The sequence below is a fragment of the Moschus berezovskii genome, chromosome 9 (genome assembly GCF_049115385.1).
Source record: "Moschus berezovskii isolate FMDL1 chromosome 9, NW_MosBer_1.0, whole genome shotgun sequence".
Lineage (NCBI taxonomy): Eukaryota > Metazoa > Chordata > Mammalia > Artiodactyla > Moschidae > Moschus > Moschus berezovskii.
Window position 1 is genome coordinate 66,580,987 of NC_142468.1, and position 22,005 is coordinate 66,602,991.

At 38.3% G+C, this 22,005-nt stretch overlaps 1 protein-coding gene across 5 annotated transcripts in view; it reads left to right on the plus strand.

The window, feature by feature from the left end:
* Nucleotides 1-22,005, plus strand: part of TTBK2 (tau tubulin kinase 2) — a 137,457-nt gene that overhangs the window by 62,067 nt on the left and 53,385 nt on the right. For 3 of the 5 annotated variants that reach the window (XM_055435349.2, XM_055435351.2, XM_055435350.2), the window contains 2 exons: nucleotides 13,809-13,882; nucleotides 20,191-20,331. In XM_055435349.2, the coding sequence (XP_055291324.2) occupies nucleotides 13,809-13,882; nucleotides 20,191-20,331 (215 nt within the window). Of the gene's footprint in view, nucleotides 1-13,808; nucleotides 13,883-20,190; nucleotides 20,332-20,352; nucleotides 20,647-22,005 lie in introns of those variants that run through there. The other 2 variants (XM_088839759.1, XM_055435354.2) reach the window with 2 other exon arrangements.

Sequence of the window (22,005 nt, forward strand, 5' to 3'; positions counted from 1 at the left end):
GACCTTTGTTGGCAAAGTAATGTCTCTGCTTTTTAATATGCTATCTAGGTTGGTCATAACTTTGCTTCCAAGGAGTAAGCGTCTTTTAATTTCATGGCTGCAATCAGCATCTGCAGTGATTTTGGAGCCCAAAAAAATAAAGTCTGACACGGTTTCCACTGTTTTCCCATCTATTTCCCATGAAGTGATGGGACCAGATGCCATGATCTTCGTTTTCTGAATGTTGAGCTTCAAGCCAACCTGTTCACTCTCCTCTTTCACTTTCATCAAGAGGCTTTTGAGTTCCTCTTCACTTTCTGCCATAAGGGTGGTGTCATCTGCCTATCTGAGGTTATTGATATTTCTCCCAGCAATCTTGATTCCATCTTGTGCTTCTTCCAGCCCAGCGTTCCTCATGATGTACTCTGCATATAAGTTAAATAAGCAGGGTGACAATATACAGCTTTGTCCTGCTGCTTTCCAGTTTTGAAGCAGTCAGTTCCGTGTTCGGTTCTAACTGTTGCTTCTTTACCTGCATACAGCTTTCTCAGGCGACAGGTGTGGTGGTCTGGTATTCCCATCTTTTTAAGAATTTTCCACAGTTAGTTGTGATCCACACAGTAAAAGGCTTTCAAGTAGTCAATGAAGTAGATGTTTTTCTGGAAGTCCCTTCCTTTCTCTATGATCCAGGGATTGTTGGCAATTTGATCTCTGGTTCTTCTGCCTTTTCTAAGCCCACCTTGTACATCTGAAAGTTCTCGGTTCACATACTTTTGAAGCCTAGCTTGAAGGATTTTAAGCATAATCTCTTACTAGCATGAGAAATGAGTGCAATTATCCAGTAATTTGAACATTCTTTGGCACTACCCTTCTTTGGGATTGGAATGAAAACTAAACTTTTCCTATCCTGTGGCTACTGTTGAGTTTTTCAAGTTTGCTGATATATTGAGTGTAGCACTTTTAACAGCATCATCTTTTAAGATTTGAAATAGCTCAGCTGGAATTCTATCACCTCCACTAGCTTTCTTTTCTTTTTTTTTATTGGAGGCTAATTACTTTACAATATTATATTGGTTAGTTTTGCCATACATTGACATGAATCTGCCCCGGGTGTACATGCGTTCCCCATCTTGAACCCCCCTCCCACCTCCCTCCCCATCCCATCCCTCTGGTTCATTCCAGTGCACTAGCCCCGAGCATCCTGTATCATGCGTCGAGCCTAGACTGGTGATTCGTTTCACATATGATAATATACATGTTTCAATGCCATTATCCCAAATCATCCCACCCTCACCTTCTCCCACAGAGTCCCAAAGACTGTTCTATACACCTGTGTGTCTTTTGCGGTCTCGTATACAGGGTTAAGGTTACCATCTTTCTAAATTCCATATATATGCATTAGTATACTGTATTATCACCTCCACTAGCTTTCTTTGTAGTAATGCTTCCTAAGGCCCACTTGACTTCACACTCCAGGGTGTCTGACTCTAGGTGAGTGACCATATCATTGTGGTTATCCAAGTCATTAAGACCTTTTTTGTCTAGTTCTTCTGTGTATTCTTGCCATGTCCTCTTAATCTCTTCTGCCTCTGTTAGGTCCTTACCATTTCTGCCCTTTATCATGTCCATCCTTGCATGAAATGTTCCCTTGATAACTCTAAGTTTTCTTGAAGAGATCTCTTGTCTTTCCCATTCTATTGTTTTCCTCTATTTCTTCACACTGTTCAGAAGTTCCTGTTGTTTCTCCTTGCTCTGTCTGGAACTCTGCATTCAATTGTATATCTTCCCCATTGTTCCTTGCTTTTTGCTTCTCTTCTTTCCTCAGCTATTTGCAAAGTCTCCTCTGACAACCCACTTTGCCTTCTTGAATTTCTTTTTCTTTGAGATGGTTTTGGTCACTGCCTCCTGTATAGTGTTATGAACCTCTGTCCATAGTTCTTCAGACACTTTGTCGAACAGATCTGATCCCTTGAATCTATTTATCACCTCCACTGTATAATCATAAGGGATTTGATTCAGGTCTTAGCTGAATTGCTTACTGGTTTTCCTACTTTCTTCAATTTAAGCCTGGATTTTGCAATAAGGAGTTCATGATCTGAGCCACAGTCAGCTCCAGGTCTTATTTTTGCTGACTCTGTACAGCTTCTCCATTTTCGACTGCAAAGAATACAATCAATTTGATTTGGATATTGACCATCTGTGACGTCCATGTGTAGAGTTATCTCTTGTGCCGTTGGAAAAGATTGTTTGCTGTGACCAATGTGTTCTCTTGACAAAACTGTTAGCCTTTGCCCTGCATCATTTTGTCCTTTAAGGCCAACTGCTGCATTTCAGACTCTTTGTTGGCTATGAGGCCTACTCCATTTCTTCTAAGGGATTCTTACCCACAGTAGATATAATCGTCATCTGAATTAAATTCACCCATTCCCGTCCACCTTAGTTCACTGATTCGCAAGATATCGATGTTCACCCTTGCCATCTCTTGCTTGCCTACATCCAGTTTTCCTTGATTCATGGACCTAACATTAAAGGTTCCTATGCAGTGTTGCTGTTTACAGCATTGGACTTACTTTCACCACCAGACATGTCCACAACTGAGTGTCATTTCTGCTTTGGCCCCGCTGCTTCATTCTTTTGAAGCTGTTAGTAATTGCTCTCTGCTCTTCTCCAGTAGTATATTAGACACCTTCCAAGTTGGGTGGCCCATCTTCTGATGTTATATCTTTTTGCAGTTTCATACTGTTCATGGGGTTCTTATGGCAAGAATACTGGAGTAAGTTGCTGTTTCCTTCTCCTAGGCATCTTTCCAACCCAGGGATCAAACCCACATCTCCTGCATTGGCAGGTAGATTCTTTACCACTGAGCCACCTGGGGTAGTGGTCTCCTAATTCTTTATCTTTTCTCTCCTTTTTAAAACATATGTTTGTTTATACATTTTTGTTATACTTTAGTACATTTTAAAAATAAGATGAGGAAATCATGCTCATTTTTTTTTCATTAGAATCGTAAAAGCCTGCTAGTTTTAAGTTGGTCATTGTGGTAAGATAGTCTTGTTTAAATGATGAAATTCCCTGTGATGGCTATCTGTACTGAAGAGTCTAGAAACTTCCTTTTGTCTTTGGCTCCTGATGAGCTACTGAGAACCTCAGGGTTTTAGATGGGCATCCTCATGAACGCTGGTAGGAGCTTTATTCCTTAGACTTCTTGTCTCAGTTATTTTTCTGTGGGACTTGGCTTAGAAGACACCTTCCTGTCTTTTTGTATCACTGTCAAGTTATCTCAGTCAAGCTTCATGCTCTGTGCTGCATTCTAATCTAATCTCCTGCTTTCTCTGTAATGCTTATTCTTTGTTTTTATAAGCTATAATTTGATCTTGTACTGCCCATATTGGTCTTAAAATACATTTATTGCTTTCAATAAGATTGTAAATTCTTTGAGGATAGGATCTATACCTTGTATTTTTCTGTCTCCCATTGGTATGGATATTTCATGAGTTGTTATTAGAGTAGATTTGGTTTGTTTTGGTGAGGAGTGGGTAGATATGAGGAGTAAATGACAGATGGGTCAGTTCAGTTCAGTTCAGTCACTCAGTCGTGTCCGACTCTCCGCGACCCCATGAATCACAGCACGCCAGGCCTCCCTGTCCATCACCAACTAAGAAAGCTAATTTTGTCATATTCTTAGCAGTCTAATTGTCCAGCTTTGCAGAATCCCCTTATTTGCTAATTTGTAACTGACCTGGAATTTGTTCTTTGAATTCCAGAGCATCCCCATTTAGTGGGTTAGGGATACTTTTAGCTCAGCTTTTCATTTTATTACTAAATGGCTTTTTTATTTAAAAAGAAAAATGCTTGATTCCCCTTTTGATAGATTTACTTTTGTCTAGTAGCACTTTCATGCATTGGAGGAGGAAATGGCAACCCACTCCAGTATTCTTGCCTGGAGAATCCCACGGACAGGGGAGCCTGGTGGGCTGCCGTCTGTGGGGTTGCCCAGAGTCGGACACAACTGAAGCGACTTAGCAGCAGCAGCAGCAGTAGCAAGTCATGTAAAATTACTTGCCTTTTGCATGATATTAATATTTAACACTAGGATTCACAGGGAGCCCAGCCTGGTACTCTGTGATGACCTAGAGGGGTGGGATGGGCGGAAGGAAGGGACGCTCAAGAGGGAGATGATGTATGTATAATTACGACTGATTTGTGTTGTTGCACAGCAGAAACCATCACAGCATTGTAAAGCAATTTTCCTCCAATTAAAAAATTTTAAAAAAATTTTACTGAGAAGTGGGGAGAAAAGTACAATCTGATAAGTGAACTGGATGCCATCTACCCTTGAAGATTGCAGATTATTTTTATTGTTAATCCACTGCACCATTTGTGATTTGTTCAGTTTTTGAATTTCCAAAATACATTAGGACTCCAAAGACATCTAATAACTCAAAAAAAAAAAATTAACATTAAGATGTAGACCACCACACCACTACCTGCTGAAGTTTTAAGCTCTTGAATTGAAATCAAAAGTAGTAGATGATCATCTGAAATTGTAAGAACAAAAATATTCTTTAGGTATGTGCATTTCGTTAAGCATATAGCATATCTCTTCCTTTAAGAACAAAAAGTATATAGTTAAGTTACTACTTCCCTTAGATAAATAGAAATCCTTTCTATATCACAGTTAAAATCTGTGTTTAACTAGTGAGGTCCTACCTTGCCTATAATATCTTTAGATATTACCTGTCTAAATTAAGTTTACTTATGGTCTTTTTTGCCTGGAGATAGCACTGATTGTTTCTCTTTTGCACAGAGCTTGGTGACAGACTTCAAGCATTCCCTGTAGGGTTAGAGTAGTCAAGAGCTAGAAGATTAAGAAAAAGCCTTAGTGGTGGTATTTTCAGTGGCTCATAAAGATCTGGCTTGTATGTTCAGACTTCCTTTTGTGTTTCAGCAGATTTTTAAGAAGAGACACATAAGCAGAAAGTTAAAATTGGTTTGTTGATACATTTCCATCCTATATTTTCTTGTGGTCAACAACCTATGGTTCCTAGTGATCAGTGCTGACTTGCTAACTTCTCTTCTTTCTCTACTTCCATCTGTGCACCAGACTCTATGTATTTATCTGTAGGGAACTCTTATTTTAATTTTCTTATTTATTTTTCCCCCTTCAGTGCCTGGCTAGGTGACTAACTTGCTAAATATCTGAAAATCTGATCCTGAGTTATTAATTTGTTGATATTACCTCCTATAGGGATATTTAGATTTTAAGGGTTGCATTTGATTTGAGGAGATGAGGTTGAGAGAAATAATGTGAACAAAAAATAAGGTAGAACATTTGTGAGGGAGAATAAAAAAAGAAACAAACTTCATCAGAGTGTATAATTTATGTTAAACTGAAGGAAATGAGGTTTGGTAAGTAACGTAGAATGAATCTTGAAATCCAGGCTCACCATTTTAATCTGATTTTTTTCAGGCATTATTGTTTATGGTTTCTTGAGTAGGCAGATGATAAAAACAGTTATTTTAGGGAGATTATCTAATGACTAGTGTGTGGGCAGTGACATTAGGGGACATGTTTGGCCTGGTCCACTGAAGTACAGATAGATATGACAGAATAGATGGTATCAGAGAGAGGCACATGCCAGGTGAGCCTGGTCAGTAGAGCCAAGATTTGAGTTTATATACGTCACCTTCCAAAATTAATGGTCAAAATTACTAAGCTTTAGTGATAGTAATAGGAGAAAGCAATGGCAACCCACTCCAGTACCTCTTGCCTGGAGAATCCCAGGGACGGGGGAGCCTGGTAGGCTGCAGTCCATGGGATTGCTAGGAGTCGGACACGACTGAGCAACTTCATTTTCACTTTTCACTTTCTTGCATTGGAGAAGGAAATGGCGACCCACTCCAGTGTTCTTGCCTAGAGAATCCTATAGACAGAGGAGCCTGGTGGGCTACCGTCTGTGGGGTCGCACAGAGTCGGACACGATTGAAGCAACTTAGCAGCAGCAGCAGTGAAAGTAATAGGGAGCATATATTGAGTATTTATTCTGTACCAGGCAGTATATTAAATATTAGAAATACCTTATTTAGCTGATTCCACTTGTGCAATAACTCTTTGACATAAGTGCTGTTGTTATTCTTCATGTGGCTTGTAGAGATTAAATAACTAGCTGGCAGGTGAAAAAGCTAATATTTAACTCAAGCAGTCTTGAGCACATGCAGTTTTCTTCCATACCAAGCTGAAAGATTCAGAGGTGATACATGATGCAGTTATATTTTAGTGGTTTCCTTTGCTGTGCGGAAACATTTTGATTTAATGTAATACCACTTGTTTATTTTTGCATTTGCCATCTTTGCCCTTGTTGTCAAGTCCAAAAAGTCATCTCCAAGGCTGATGTCAAGCAACTTACCCCTTGTGATCTCTTCTGTGAGTTTTGTGGTTTCAAGTCTTATGGTCAAGTATTTAATCCATTTTGATGGATTGTTGATTTTTGATAGTTGATTTTTGTATATGGTATAAGATTGAGTCTGCTTTTCATTCCTTTGCATATGACTGTCCATCTGACACTCTTTTTTCCTGTAGTTTTCTCTTCCATAATGTGAACTTTATCCTCATGTTGGTTTCTTTCACAGTTGAGAGACGATTGCCCATAGCAACTGGAAGGGGCCTATATTCAAATATAATATCTCTTCTTGTAATTATATAAAGGTATTGAGTTTTGCTCTGATTATAACATCCCAGAAATAATTATACTTATTAGAGTAATATCATGCATTGATTGTCTTCAGTCTTGAATATCTAGTTTTCTTTCCATCATCAAGTGAGGTGAAAGTGCAAGTTGCTCAGTCATGTCTGATTCTTTGTGACCCCATGGACTACACAGTGCATGGAATTCTCCAGGCTAGAATACTGGAATGGGAGCCGTTCCTTTCTCCAGGGGGTCTTCCTAACCCAGGGATCGAACCCAGGTCTCCCACATTGCAGGTGGATTCTTCACCTGCTGAGCTTGATCTCAATTTCTAGATTATTCTATTTGGCTTAGAGCAATTAATGTCCCACCTTGCCTGAGTAAATCAAATCCATTGAGACAGAGGAAGATCATTTCCAAAGGGAAATTTGGGTGCTGTTAGCAGGGAGGAATGAACTCTGAATAGTTAATCAAGAAAATGCTTTATAAATATATTATCTCATTTAACTTTTTTCAGTAGCTCTGTTGAAGAAACCAAGATTTGATCAAAGTCCCATAATTATTAAGTGGCAGAGTTGAATTTAACTTGAAGCCAGTGCTTTTTTTCTTTCCAGCAGTATTGTGTCTCTTTCAAAGAAAAATAATAGGTTGTCCTGCATAATATATGGCATTAATGACCCTACCTTCTAAGATTCAGAAGTGGTTCTACCGATTGCTTAGTTAAAACTTCATCATCATAAGATACCTAAAGTTATGGGGTACATCTTGAACAGTACTTAGAAAGAAATTTATAGCAGTGAACATTTATATCATGAAACCAGAAAGATTTTCAGTAAATAGCCTAACCTTCTACCTTCAGTTCAGTTCAGTTCAGTCGCTCAGTCGTGTCCGACTCTTTGCGACCCCATGAATCACAGCAAGCCAGGCCTCCCTGTCCATCACCAACTCCCGGAGTTCACTCAAACTCATGTCCATCGAGTCGGTGATGCCATCCAGCCATCTCATTCTCTGTCATCCCCTTCTCCTCCCGCCTCCAATCCCTCCTAGCATCAGACTCTTTTCCAGTGAGTCAACTCATTGCATGAGGTGGCGAAAGTATTGGAGTTTCAGCTTTAGCATCAGTCCTTACAATGAGCACCCAGGATTGATCTCCTTTAGAATGGACTGGTTAATTAAACCTAAAGCAAGCAGAAGAAAAACAGTGGAGAAAAGTCCACAAAGTCAGAAATTGGCTCTTTTATTTAAAAAATGAACAAATTGACAAGCCTTTACTAGATAGACAAAGGGGGGAAAAAAAGCAAAAACACTGAAATTACTAAAATTTCAGTGAAGAGGGGACATTTCTACACACCTTACAGGAATTTTAAAAGAATTATAATAAGGGAATGCTATGGACTACCTGACAACAAATTTAATAATTTACATGAAATGGACAAATTCCTAGAAAAACCTGCACTGCTGAAACTGACTCATGAAGAAATGGAAAATCTGAATAGATTTCCTTCTCAATCTCCTTCACTAGTTCCTTCTTTCTCAGACATGCTGGTGTCCTAGATGGTGTCCTTCTCTCAAACTATCCGTCTTCTCTGGGCAGTCAACTCCTACCTCATTGACAATACATAGATCTGTTACTTTGCATAGTTGTGTGTCTGTGCTCAGTTGTGTCCAACTCTTTGTGACCCTTTGGACTGTAGCCCACCTGGTGCCTCTGTTCATGGGATTCTCCAGGCAACAATACTAGAGTGGGTAGCCATTTCTTTCTCCAGGGAACCTTCCCAACCCAGAGATCAAATCCATGTCTGCTTGCATTGGCAGGCAGATTCTTTACCGCTGAGCCACTGGGAGGCCTTACATGGTTGACCTCTGTTAAACTCTACCCCTAAATTTCTAACACAACTTGCATGTTCTATAGATAAATCAGTGCAAAATCCCCAACCAGAAATTATTATCCTCTCTCATACTTTTGTCTTGGTTTATATTAATACCAAGTTTAAGTTTACTTTGTCCACTTAAAAGGCTTCATTCACTTTCTTGTCTTGCATAATGTCTATTCTGTCTCTTAAAGCTTAATTTGAAATCTTTCCTCTTCTTTAAATTCTTACTCTCAGTGCATTAATTTGAACCTTCCTTATCTTTTACCTCATCTGTTGTATTAACCTTTTAATTGACCTCTCTGCCTTTAGCTCTTCAATAAACCAGCATCTAATGGTGAATAGCATTACTTTTCCAAAACACAGACCAAATTTTGTAGCTCTCATGCTTGAAAACCTTTGAACTACCTCTCCCCACCACCAACTGCCACCCATTATGTTTCAGATCAAAATTCCTTTATGTGGCATACAAGACTTTAGTGTACTTTTCTTATCTCACCCACCTCAGCCTCTTTTTCTAGCCCTCTAGTCTGTGTATCTATTAATTATTTAAAATCTAATGATTTAGCTCTAGAAAAGCCTCATAAAATTTTCACATCCTCTGTGTATCCACAGCAATTTGTCTATAATGCAGAGCTCATCATACTAACTAATCCATATTGTAATTTTTTGTTTATATATCCAGGCTATGAATTCCTTGAGGACATGGATCTCATTTAATTTACCTTGTATTCCTAGTGCTTGCTTTAGTACTTGGCACAGAGTGGATCTCCTTGTCTGTATTTTGTCATAGTGGTTGGTGGTTTAGTTGCTACATCGGTCCAACTCTTGCGACCCCATGGAATGTAGCCTGCCTGGCTACTTTGTCCATGGGATTTTCCAGGCAAGAATGCTGGAGTGGATTGCCATTTCCTTCTCCAGGGGATCTTCCCAACCCAGGAATCAAACCTGGGTCTCCTGCATTGCAGGCAGATTCTTTACCAACTGAGCTATGAGGGAAGCCCATATTTTGTCACAGTCTTTATTTACTGCTTAATTTTAATATTTATTTACAGGTGTTACTTGACTTTAAAATCTGTTTCAATTATTACTGGCATAATGGATAAGAACAAAGACTCTGGGATCAGACTGCACCATCGTCTTCCAGCTGTGGGGTCTTCAACACAGTAGTTAACCTCACCAAGCCTCCATTTTCAAATTGGAAAAATAGAGAAAATAATAGTCCAGTTCAGTTCAGTTCAGTCGCTCAGTCGTGTCCGACTCTCCGCGACCCCATGAATCACAGCACGCTAGGCCTCCCTGTCCATCACCAACTCCCGGAGTTCACCCAAACTCATGTCCATAGAGTCGGTGATGCCATCCAGCCATCTCATTCTCTGTCGTCCCCTTCTCCTCCCGCCCCCAACCTTTCCTAGCATCAGAGTCTTTTCCAGTGAGTCAACTCGTCGCATGAGGTGGCCAAAGTATTGCAGTTTCAGCTTTAGCATCAGTCTGAACTGAATAATACTTATGCCATTTAAGTTGTGAGGATTAAGTACATATAAAGCACTTAATATAATGCCTAGCACAGTATGCTTCATATTATGCATGCTTTATTATTAGTAGTAGTAGTATTATTATAGTCATTATTTCCATTAGTTTGTTCATTCACAAATATCAGGTGTTTCACTCTTTGCCAGGTACTGTGGGGTAGTAACAGAACAACATAGATAGGGCCCCTGTATTCATGGAATGATACTTCAGTTTGTACTAGTAATTATAAAGTTATTTTAAGAACTGCTGTAAGTGGTGGTGAAGAGTTACTGTTTCAATTAAATTCTAATTTCTCCATACTTCCAAAAATTGGTACATATTTAATGAACTAACTTTAATAAGTAGTTTCATTAATTGCATATATCTAAAATATAAGAGCAGTGGGTACACTGTTATAAAGTATGAGATAAGAATTCATTAAGTTCTTACCTAAAGCAGTGAAGCTGTACCGGAGAATCATAGAAAATTTGCTATTGACTTTGTATTTTGGTTACCCAGTAAAGGTGTAGTTTATTTGATTTTTATCTTTTTAAAAGTAGGGTGGTTTTAGTATCAAGAGATAAATAGTATTTTGTATTACTTATAAAGATACTTTAGAAAGAGCATTCCAAGAGGAATTAAATTTAGTATGACCTTTTGTTATTCAGTTCAGTTCAGTCGCTCAGTCGTGTCCGACTCTTTGCGACCCCATGAATCACAGCACGCCAGGCCTCCCTGTCCATCACCAACTCCCGGAGTTCACTCAAACTCAGGTCCATCGAGTCGGTGATGCCATCCAGCCATCTCATTCTCTGTCGTCCCCTTCTCCTCCTGCCCCCAATCCCTCTCAGCATCAGACTCTTTTCCAGTGAGTCAACTCCTCGCATGAGGTAGCCAAAGTATTGGAGATTCAGCTTTAGCATCAGTCCTTCCAGTGAACACCCAGGGTTGATCTCCTTTAGAATGGACTGGTTGGATCTCCTTGCAGTCCAAGGGACCCTCAAGAGTCTTCTCCAGCACCACAGTTCAAAAGCATCAATTCTTCGGCGATCAACTTTCTTCACAGTCCAACTCTCACATCCATACATGATCACTGGAAAAACCATAGCCTTGACTAGACAGAACTTTGTTGGCAAAGTAATGTCTCTGCTTTTTAATATACTATCTAGGTTGATTATTAGATGACTTAAATGCCTTTGTAATAGAGATACTGCATTTAACTGTTATCTTAATAAGAAGTTGGAGTCTTGAACGGATAATAAGAAAATACTTTAAAATGATTCTTTGTTTCTTTGAAGCTGAAGAAAAGAGTTGCCAGTTGACAGTCATTTTATCCTTTCGCTCTTACTACAGTTTATTGGATGACTTAGTTTTGCAAACATATGTAAAATGTATGTTAAAGTGATATACATGCATTGTACACATTGTGAATTATTGTTCCCATTGTACTTGTTCTTGCTAGTTATGAGCCCTTTCAACAGAAGCACAGAGAATGAGAGAACAATGTGATAACCCAGATGCAAGAGAAGTATGGACTCATTAACTAAATTAAACCTGGATTGTATTTATATTTTAAATTAGTGGAGTAATTCTTTTTGAATGTTCAGATATATTTCTCATCAGTCTTTAAAGTCTATCCTTCTGACTCTTGGTCTGTGACTTCCTCACTTTATAGGAAGCTTCTTCAAAGATTGCCCTCATTGTCTCATGTTCCATTTATTCTTTAACCCATTATGAACTGGCTTCTGCCCCTTCCACTCACCAGTAACTTCCTAATTGTTTATATTACTGAGCACTTCTCAGCCACTGGCCACTTCTACCTTTGAATTCTGTGACCTTTATTTCTCATCATTTTCTCCTACATTTCAGGCTATTACTCTGTTTCCTTCATGGGCTTTTTATTTCTATTCATGCTTTTCAGATGGTTCATTTTCTAGAATTCCGTTCTTAGGTTTCTTGTCTTCTCATTCTTTATTCTTTCAACTTGGAAATCTTCCATTTATGTTTGTAGTTCCATCTGCCTTCTATGAACCAATCAGTTCAGTTCAGTCACTCAGTCGTGTCCGACTTTCTGCGACCCCATGAATCACAGCACGCCAGGTCTCCCTGTCCATCACCTACTCCCGGAGTTCAATTGTAATTTCAAGCCTGAGACAAAAAACTGAGCTCCAGAAATTTACTGGGGAGTGATGAACCAATCACTCCCCAGTAAATTTCTGGAGCTCAGTTTTTTGTCTCAGGCTTGAAATTACAATTGTCTACTGAATTCACCTGGTTGTCCTCAAACTCAACATTCTGATATCCCTTAAAATCTATACAACTTATTATATTCTCTTGTTTCAGTACAACTTTTTATTTAATTGTTCCCATTTCTAGTCAGTAACTACATCTTTAGCATCTCTCAGATTTATCCTGTTTCTTTTTTCTATATCTACTGTAATACATTCGATTAAAAAAAGGTTCAAGCCCTGTTCTCTCTTTGCATATTGTAACTGTCCCCAGAATGACCATTCTGCCTGGGGGCAGGAGGAGAAGGGGACGACAGAGAATGAGATGGCTGGATGGCATCACCGACTCGATGGACACGAGTTTGAGTGAACTCCGGGAGTTGGTTATGGACAGGGGGGCCTGGCGTGCTGTGATTCATGGGGTCGCAAAGAGTCGGACATGACTGAGTGACTGAACTGAACTGATCTGAACGGATAGCCTGTCTTCCTCATTGCTACCATGGCAATGTTCTAAAATGGAATGTTTTAACTGTTTTTCTTTATGTTAAAATCTTTTAGATGCTTCTCACACTACTCAGCAGGAGTTTTGAAATACGTGGATGTTTCAAAAACATCCATGGCCTGTCTGCTTTTGGGTCAGAGAACTTTTGAAAGCTCATATCCTATATCTTTCCCCCATAGATTCTGATTCAGTAAAAAAGTTTAGAAGTTTTCAAAAAGTTCCCCAGATAATTCTAAGAAGCAGCTAGGGTTAGAAAACACTGACCTATATATGTGGTTCACATTCCTTATTATGGAGTCCAGGATCCTCCGGGATCTGGTGCCTGCCTATTTCTCCAGTATTATCCCCTTCTGTTATCCCATCCCTCCCTTCATTCACTGTTCTCCTGCCAGATTCCCTCTTCTGGTCCTGGAAGCCACCAGACCTGATCCTCTTTTAGGACCCTTGTTTGCTGTTGCTGAATCAGATGCAAAAGCCTAGTCTCTCTCTGCTCCTCCTCTGCTTTGCTCTGGACCCCAGCCACTGGCACCTCCTTGGATTTCACATGTGAAACTCAGGTTGAAAACCGCTGAGCAAATGCATATCAATGGGGCCCAGAAAGATGAAGTGATTCACTGAGTCTATAATGGTGAATGGCAGGCCATATCTAAAATCCAGGATATATATTCCTAACATAGTTCTTGTTTATAGCTCTTCTTTCTTTTATATGTATCATGTCTGAGCAAGTTGATTTGAAATGACCTCTTAATTGTTTCCTTCCTAAATAAATTATCATTCATTAGTCCTCTCATTAATTTGTTTATTCATTTAGTAAATACTTACTTTATAAAGGGCAGTGTAGGATATGGAGAGAGGTAGGTAGAAATTTTGAATAATACTAATTTCCTATCGTTAAGACTCTTAAGACAGGTTTTTATATTCAATCATTAAAATACTATACAGAAAAACAAACTATTAATTTTTAAGAAGAGAAACTGTAGTATAACCTTTTCTACTGTCTTGTATCTTTCTTTTTTTCTTTTAAATCCAGGGAAAGACCACGTTTGTAGATTTATTGGTTGTGGGAGGAATGATCGATTCAACTACGTGGTCATGCAGTTGCAGGTAGGTTACCTTGAAAATGTATCTTAAAATTGACCAGTTTTTATCAAAGTACCTAATTACAGTAGATGTGAATAAAATTAACAACATTCTTGGTATCATTGCAGAATGTTTTATACTATACAGATGGTATATATTTAAACAGACCTGGTGATAACAGATTTTTCCAAAGATGGAAGGGTTGTATTTGTCAACTATTTTCTCTGATGCACATCTTCATTGATTGTCATCCTTGCCAAATTTTTGATCCCCACATGGATTGCTGGATATAATGAGCTTTGCCCTGTTCCTGTCCCTTTCTTCTCCACCATTTATTATGTTAAGGTCTCTAGGTTCCCATTTTCATAAATATCATCCTTGACTGTTTGAAAATTTTAAAATGAGATGGAGAGAAATGCTGTTCTTCTTTCTCTTTACTATTAACATAGCTCTGTTCTCCTGTCCTTGAGATGGAGAGTGGAGTTGGGTTGGGTAGCAGATGACAGAAATTCAGAAAGGGAGCATTGAAGTAGTGATTGAGCAAAAAGAGGGAAATCAGCTTATTCTGTCTGACACTGCCTCTGCCCCTGCCCCTGAATGAACACACACGCGTGCACACGCATACACACACACACACATACACACAGCTCTGAACCTGTACTCGCCATCAAAGTGTAAAAGTCATGGTTCACTTTGCTGCCTAACTTAGGAGAACTTAAGAGTTCTCAGGGTTTCCCTTCATCTTTAGCAAAGTTTGTTTTAGGCATTTGGTTCTTTTGTTTGTTTATTTTTTCAATTTAACTACTTAGTAATGATTTCAGAGACATAGATCCTCGCCTAAATTCTTCCTCTTCTTGTTAGGGGTTCTCTTGTTTCCCTCAGCTATCCTTCAGCATTTGATTTAGATCTATAGACATTAATTTCCTACAGACTATTGTCTTGATGTCTCTGAGTCATGTGATTCACTACTCTTGAGCCACCATAGTTTTTTTACTTGAAGCAGAATCCCTGTATCTTTTTAGGTCATTAATATGGACCTTGCTGTCTCTCACTTTAGCCTGTAATAATAATATAACTTTTGTATGCTATTTTATAGTTTTTTTCTTCTGGATTTATTATGCATCTTACTTGATCCTTATCATTTCCCCTGAAGAGGATAGGGCAGGTTTTACCCCCATTTTGCATGAAGAGACTTTAGCTCAAGGAGGTTTGAGGTTTTCCTGGGACTGACTAACTTAACAGGCGTTAGGACTTACTTGATGGACGCCTTGGGCCAATATTCTTGGCACAATAAGAGAAAACTCTTTATTTTTGTGTATAGGCTACTACTGACAGGACGATGTGGAGATGCTTTTTAAGTCTGCAGAGTCTCTCTCAGTCCTAGCGTGCAGTCTTTTTTATTTTATTTACACTCACCTTAGTCTCACTTCTGGAAATGAGAAAGCTGCAAGTATGGAAAACTAAGGAGGATGGTGTGTATCAGGCAGTGATGGCTCTTGTGACCTTTGGCAAGCTCTAAGAATGCTTTGATTTGACTTGCATGCTGTTTGTTTTTTTTTCCCATCATAAAAATTTTAACCCACCATTAACCTCCCACCTCTATATGTTTGACTTGATTTGAGATAAGACTAAAGCTGGTATAACTGTTTGAGGGTTCTTTCTCTTGTTTGGCATATTAAAGTTGACTGCTAGGATTTCCCCATATATTTTGATAAAATTTATATGCTCAGACCCGGTTTCTCACCGATATTTCTATTATTCTTAAGCTAACTTTAGTCTTTTGCCTCCTGGTGATTCAGTTATATAATATCTGCCTTTAAATTTTTAAGGAATAATCCTATTTCTCCTGTAGAAATTCTAGCTATTTACCATGGAAATGGGTCTGAAATCTAATAGGGTTCAAGCAGTCATACATGTTTATTTTCTCATATCTACTAGGAAGACCATGGCCAGGTCTCATTTGCTATCCTATCACCATCGAGGCTTTATGTGATCATCCTTAATAAAGCTGAAGGATGGTATTTTGTAATAAGCATATCACCTAGGAAAGGGCAAAAAATGTTTTGAATCCTGTAACCAGCATAGATATATATCTAGATTGTCTAACATCAGGGCTGCCATATATTTTTAAACTTTTTATTATTGTGGAAAAAATTAAATATAAATGAAAGTAGAGCTGTATTCTGCCTTTCTTCTTCTTCCCCAGATGATTTCAAAGCAAATTGAAGTCATATTTTATCATAAATATATCAATATATAGTCGATTCTTTATTTTCCACTAGTAACCATAATACACAATAATATCTTAATAATAATGTCAATTATCAAGTCAGTCTTCACATTTTCTTGGTTGTGTCTCTCATTTATTTTTATATTTGTTATACTTGAATCTGGTTCCAGACAAGGTTCACACATTGTATTTGGTGGGTATGTATATCTCAAGCCTCTTATTTTTTATTTTTTTAAACAATTTTTAAAGATTTATTTATTTTTGGCCATGCTGGGTCTTTGTTACTGCAGGCAGGCTTTTTGTAATTGCAGCAAGCCAGGGCTATTCTTCCTTGCTGTGCACAGGCTTCTCCTTGCAGTAGCTTCTCTGGACTCTAGGAGTGTGGGCTTCAGTAGTTGCAGCATGTGGGCTCAGTAGTTGTGGTGTACTGGCTTAGTTGCTCTGCAGCATGTGGAATTTTCCCAGACCAGGGATCAAACCTGTGTCCCCTGCAATTGCAGGTAGATTCTTAACCACGAGATCACCAGGCAAGCCCCTATTTTTTTTTAATATTTATTTATTTGGCTGTGCCAGGTCTTAGTTGTGGATGCTTTGATCATCATGTTGGCATGAGGAATTTTTATGCAGGATCTTTGTGGCATGCAAGATCTTAGTTGTGGACATGGAATCTAGTTCCCTAACCAGGCACATGTAATCTAGTTCCCTAACCAGGGATACTAGGGATTGAACCTGGGCCCCCTGCTTTGGGAGCTTGGAGTCTTAGCCACTGGACTACCAGGAAAGTCCTTCTTAAGCCTCTTTTTAAAAGTTCTCTCTCATTTTTTTTCTCTTAAGTTTTCTTTTTGTTGTTTGTATTATCATTGATTTAAAAAATCATTTGTTATGCAGAAGTTTCCATACTCTGGATTTTGCTAATTGTCCCCATGTGGTAATACTTAACATATTCTTCTGTCCCCTGTATTTTCTATAAATTTGTGATTAGATCAGATTCCGGTTTTATTTTGCTAGAATACTTCAGAGATGGGTTGTGTGCTTCCTATTTATATTATGTCAGCAGACAGTGTCTGCTTGTCTCTTTTAGTTGTGTTTTAAGATTGAATCAGTGAGGTTCTGAGGCTATCAGCCTCTCCACCCATTTTAAAGTTCCCATAATTTTTCTCTTGTGTGTGCTGAGTCACTCAGTCATGTCCAACTCTTTGTGACCCTATGGACTATAGCCCGCCAGACTCCTGTGTCCATAGGGATTCTCCAGGCAAGAATACTGGAGTGGGTTGCCATGCCCTCCTCCAGGGGATCATTCCAACCCAGGAGTCGAACCCAGGTCTCCCCATCGCAGGCAGATTCTTTACCGTCTGAGCCACTAATTTTTCTCTTAGGTTTTATCAACCTGTTAGTAATCACTGCCAAAATTCTTTACTTCAGTGGGTTGCAAATATATAGTTATAATTTTACAATTCCTCTTTATTATTATAAAAGCATTATTATTTTATAAGCTTTTGGAATTATTTTAAAAGCATTCCATCAATTATTAGGTTATCCTTAGGTACATTTCACACAGAAAGGCAGGACTAATGTTTGATTCTTTAATTTCAAGTTTTCAGAAAAATGAATTGGCTCCTAGCAGGGAGCTTTGATAGCATCCTTACTTTCTGACCCTGGAGGAGGAAATGGCAACCCACTCCACTATCATTGCCTGGAAAATTTCATGGACAGAGGAGCCTGGTAGGCTCCAGTCCATGGGTTCGCACAGAGTCGGGCACAACTGAGCGACTTTACATGGCTTACTTTCTGATTTCTCCTAATGAGAAATGGTGTTTAGAGACCAAAATCTAGATGCTGTGGGTCCCTGCAATTGGGTTGGTCATTTTTTAAAATTCTTTATAAGTGGATAGGTTCAGGGTATATAAATTTTTTAAAAGAAAAAATATATCATGGCTCATATTGATATTTCCAGTTTCAAATTTTTTGTGATAGAACTGCTAGCATATAATTTCTTTTATTTATATTTTTATAAATTTTATATATTTTATATATTTTCATTTCTTTGCCTAGTATATGTAGATGAAATTATGGTTAAAATTTGCATGAGAATTATCCAGTATATGCGTGTAGGAAAGGAGACATTGTATGTTCCATATGGGGAGAGGAGGGGTGGATAACAGATGAAAAAAGATTGGCCATTAATTGATAATTATTAATTCTGAATGATGGATAGGTATATGAGGGTTAATTATATTACTTTCTTTCCTTTTGAGAATGTTTAAAATTTTTAATAATAAAATCCTCTTGCATAGTTATTGGATCATGTTAAATTTATAGCATTATTTAGGGAGAAATGAGTTCCCTTTTTTATTTAATAATATTCATTCCATATCACTATGTATATAAATTCTTCATATAAATGCTACAGATGGAACTGCAGCGTCATAACCTCTCTCAATCAGAATGCTGATTTGTTACCTACTCAATAAGGAGTCTTCTGGGTAGATCAGTACTGTAAAGTAGAAAAAGAACACTTTCCAGTTAAACAGACTTAGATTTGAAGAACTTTATCTTAACAGATTCAGTTCAGTTCAGTCGCTTAGTCGTGTCCGACTCTTTGCGACCCCATGAATCACAGCACGCCAGGCCTCCCTGTCCATCACCAACTCCTGGAGTTCACTCAAACTCAGGTCCATCGAGTCGGTGATGCCATCCAGCCATCTCATTCTCTGTCGTCCCTGTCTCCTCCCGCCCCCAATCCCTCCCAGGATCAGAGTCTTTTCCAGTGAGTCAACTTATCACCTGAGGTGGCCAAAGTATTGCAGTTTCAGCTTTAGCATCAGTCCTTCCAGTGAACCCTCAGGATTGATCTCCTTTAGAATGGACTGGTTGGATCTCCTTGCAGTCCAAGGGACTCTCAAGAGTCTTCTCCAGCACCACAGTTCAAAAGCATCAATTCTTCGGCGATCAGCTTTCTTCACAGTCCAACTCTCACATCCATACATGACCACGGGAAAAACCATAGCCTTGACTAGACGGACCTTTGTTGGCAAAGTAATGTCTCTGCTTTTTAATATGCTATCTAGGTTGGTCATAACTTTCCTTCCAAGGAGTAAGTGGCTTTTAATTTCATGGCTGCAGTCAGCATGTGCAGTGATTTTGGAGCCCAAAAAAATAGAGTCTGACACTGTTTCCACTGTTAAACTCTCTGAGCTTTAGTATCCTCATCTGAAAAACTGGTGTAACAACTTCTGTTTAGGGTGCTAAGGACTAAATACAGTCATGAATGTAATACATCTGGCACAGACTAGATAAATTCCTTGCTTCTATCTACTGCTATGTTTGAGTGTTTCATATCATTTTTATTTATAATAGTAATTAGCACTTATTGAGTACCAATTGTGTGCCAGACACTACATGGATCTTGTTTAAGCCTTGTAAGACAGTATAAGGTAGGTATTATTGGCCCCATTTTATAAGGAAGCTGTGACATAGAAAAGTTAAATAGTTTGTATAGGAATATGTTAGGCAATGATGAGGAATTACTGCCCTGTGTATGTATATCTTTTTTATGTAATCAAGACTACATTTTGTTATGACATCAGTGACAAAGGGAAACATGATGACTCAGGAACATAATAGAGACACAGAATAGATAAAGACAAATACTATATGATATAACTTTTATGTGAAATCTAAAAATTATAACAAACTAGTGAGTAAAACAAAAAAGAAGCAGGTTCACAGTGGGGAGAGGGGAGCAGGAGATGGGGCAATATAGGGATAGGAGATTTTTGAAAAGTGTTTTTATGGCATTATATGAAATCATGTGTGTGAAACTTGCAAATTGTGAAGTACTATAGAATTTAAAGAGTCCTTCATTTAAAAAAAAAGTTTAAAAAAGGAAACAAGTTTAAAAAAAACTTTGGTTATTCTTAAATTTGTCTGAAATGTTCATGCATTATCTTAAGAGAATTCTTCTCTTGAGTGAGAGGATCATGATTCAGATAAAATCCTTGCTATTTCAGTCAAAACATTTTTTAATGGTAAATGAATAATTCTCTACTCTTTTCTCATACTTTCAGTATCATACTTGAAAGTGTTTATTTGGTTTCCACAGGGTCGGAATCTGGCAGATCTACGCCGTAGCCAGTCCCGGGGCACATTTACCATTAGCACTACTCTTCGGTTGGGTAGACAGATTCTGGAGTCTATTGAGAGCATCCATTCTGTGGGATTCTTGCACCGAGACATCAAACCGGTAGGGGGCCATTTCCTGCCAGAGCTCAGAATGAGTTTGCTTGCTACTCTTGATCTTATGATGTGTATGTGTGCTCAGTCACTCAGTGGTGTCAGACTCTGCAACTCTATGGATTGTAGCCTACCAGGATCCTCTGTCCATGGAATTTTCCAGGAAAGAATATTGGAGCAGCTTGCCATTTCCTATTCCAGAGGATCTTCCCAACCCAGGGATCAAACACACATCTCTTGTGTCTCCTGCATTGGCAGGCAGGTTCTTTACCACTGCGCCACCTGGGAAGCTCAGTCTTCTGATGGGACACAGTAAATTACAAATGTAGGTTTCTATGTTAAATACAAGATAATATTTCAGTTTCCGTGGCGTAGATGTAAACTTGAAGTGTATCGTAACTTGTCTTTTAATTTTTTAAAAATGATAATTATATACTATAGCTTATAATCAAGAGCTTTTCTCATACAATGAAAGTGTTGCTCAGCAGCCAAATTCAAAATTACTAATGTTTGACTTATGTGTTAACACTGATACTTACTTAGCCTTACACCTAAATTGATAGTCATTCTTTGGATTTCTTTTTTCTGATATTGGTTAAAAATACAGATGTATGTTTAGATGTTGGCATTATGTTCTTTGAACTATTTCTCAAGTGACAAATTATACTTGAAAGAAACCATCAATTATAAAAGAACTTGCTTTTTCTCATGAGTGCTACAGTGCCAATATAGTATTTTTTTCTGTTCTGTTTTCCTAGAAATTGCGATTTCTGTAACTGTTAAATATGCTTTTATTTTCTCCTTCTTGGTTTTTGTATTACTCACAGGGGAAATGACCCATTTCTGATATGCTGTATTTACTATAAATTTATTCAATCCTGGGTGTTCATTGGAAGATGCTAAAGCTGAAACTGCAATACTTTGGCCATCTCATGCGACTAGTTGACTCACTGGAAAAGACTCTGATGCTGGGAAAGGTTGGGGGTGGGAGGAGAAGGGGACGACAGAGAATGAGATGGCTGGATGGCATCACCGACTCTGTGGACATGAGTTTGAGTGAACTCTGGGAGTTGGTGATGGACAGGGAGGCCTGGCATGCTGTGATTCATGGGGTCGGAGAGAGTTGGACACGACTGAGCGACTGAATTGAACTGATTGTGTTGCTTGTTACAGTTGAAAATTTTACCCATCTGTTGCTACATGATTTCAGAAATTAAACGGTTTACATGAAAATGACAGCTAAAATTAACATAGTTGAGTCAGACTTAATGTAATGTAGATTTTTCCTGCTTTTATTTCTATGTCAAGTTAAATGTCATTATTTGAGAACCATGGTAATTGAAGAGTTTCCAATTTGATTAGAAAGCTCCCTAAGTAGAACAGTATTTTAAAATAAAAGCTAATAATTCTATAACAATTAGACTTTTGCTTTTATAAATTCCTTTACTTAATATACCCATTTTTGTAAACTTGTGGTCATTTAATGTTACATTTATCTTTGTTAAGGGAAGAATGGAAAATATTTTGTCCTTAAGTCTGTTATGTTTCCTTGAATTGTATTTTAATTTTTGCACTTAGTCAAATTCAGCTTCATGATGCTTATAGGAAATGCATTTCAATTTCTGGACTATATATTCTATTTTGTTCACTCCTAGTTCTTTCCATTTTAAAAAGTAAGGGCTGG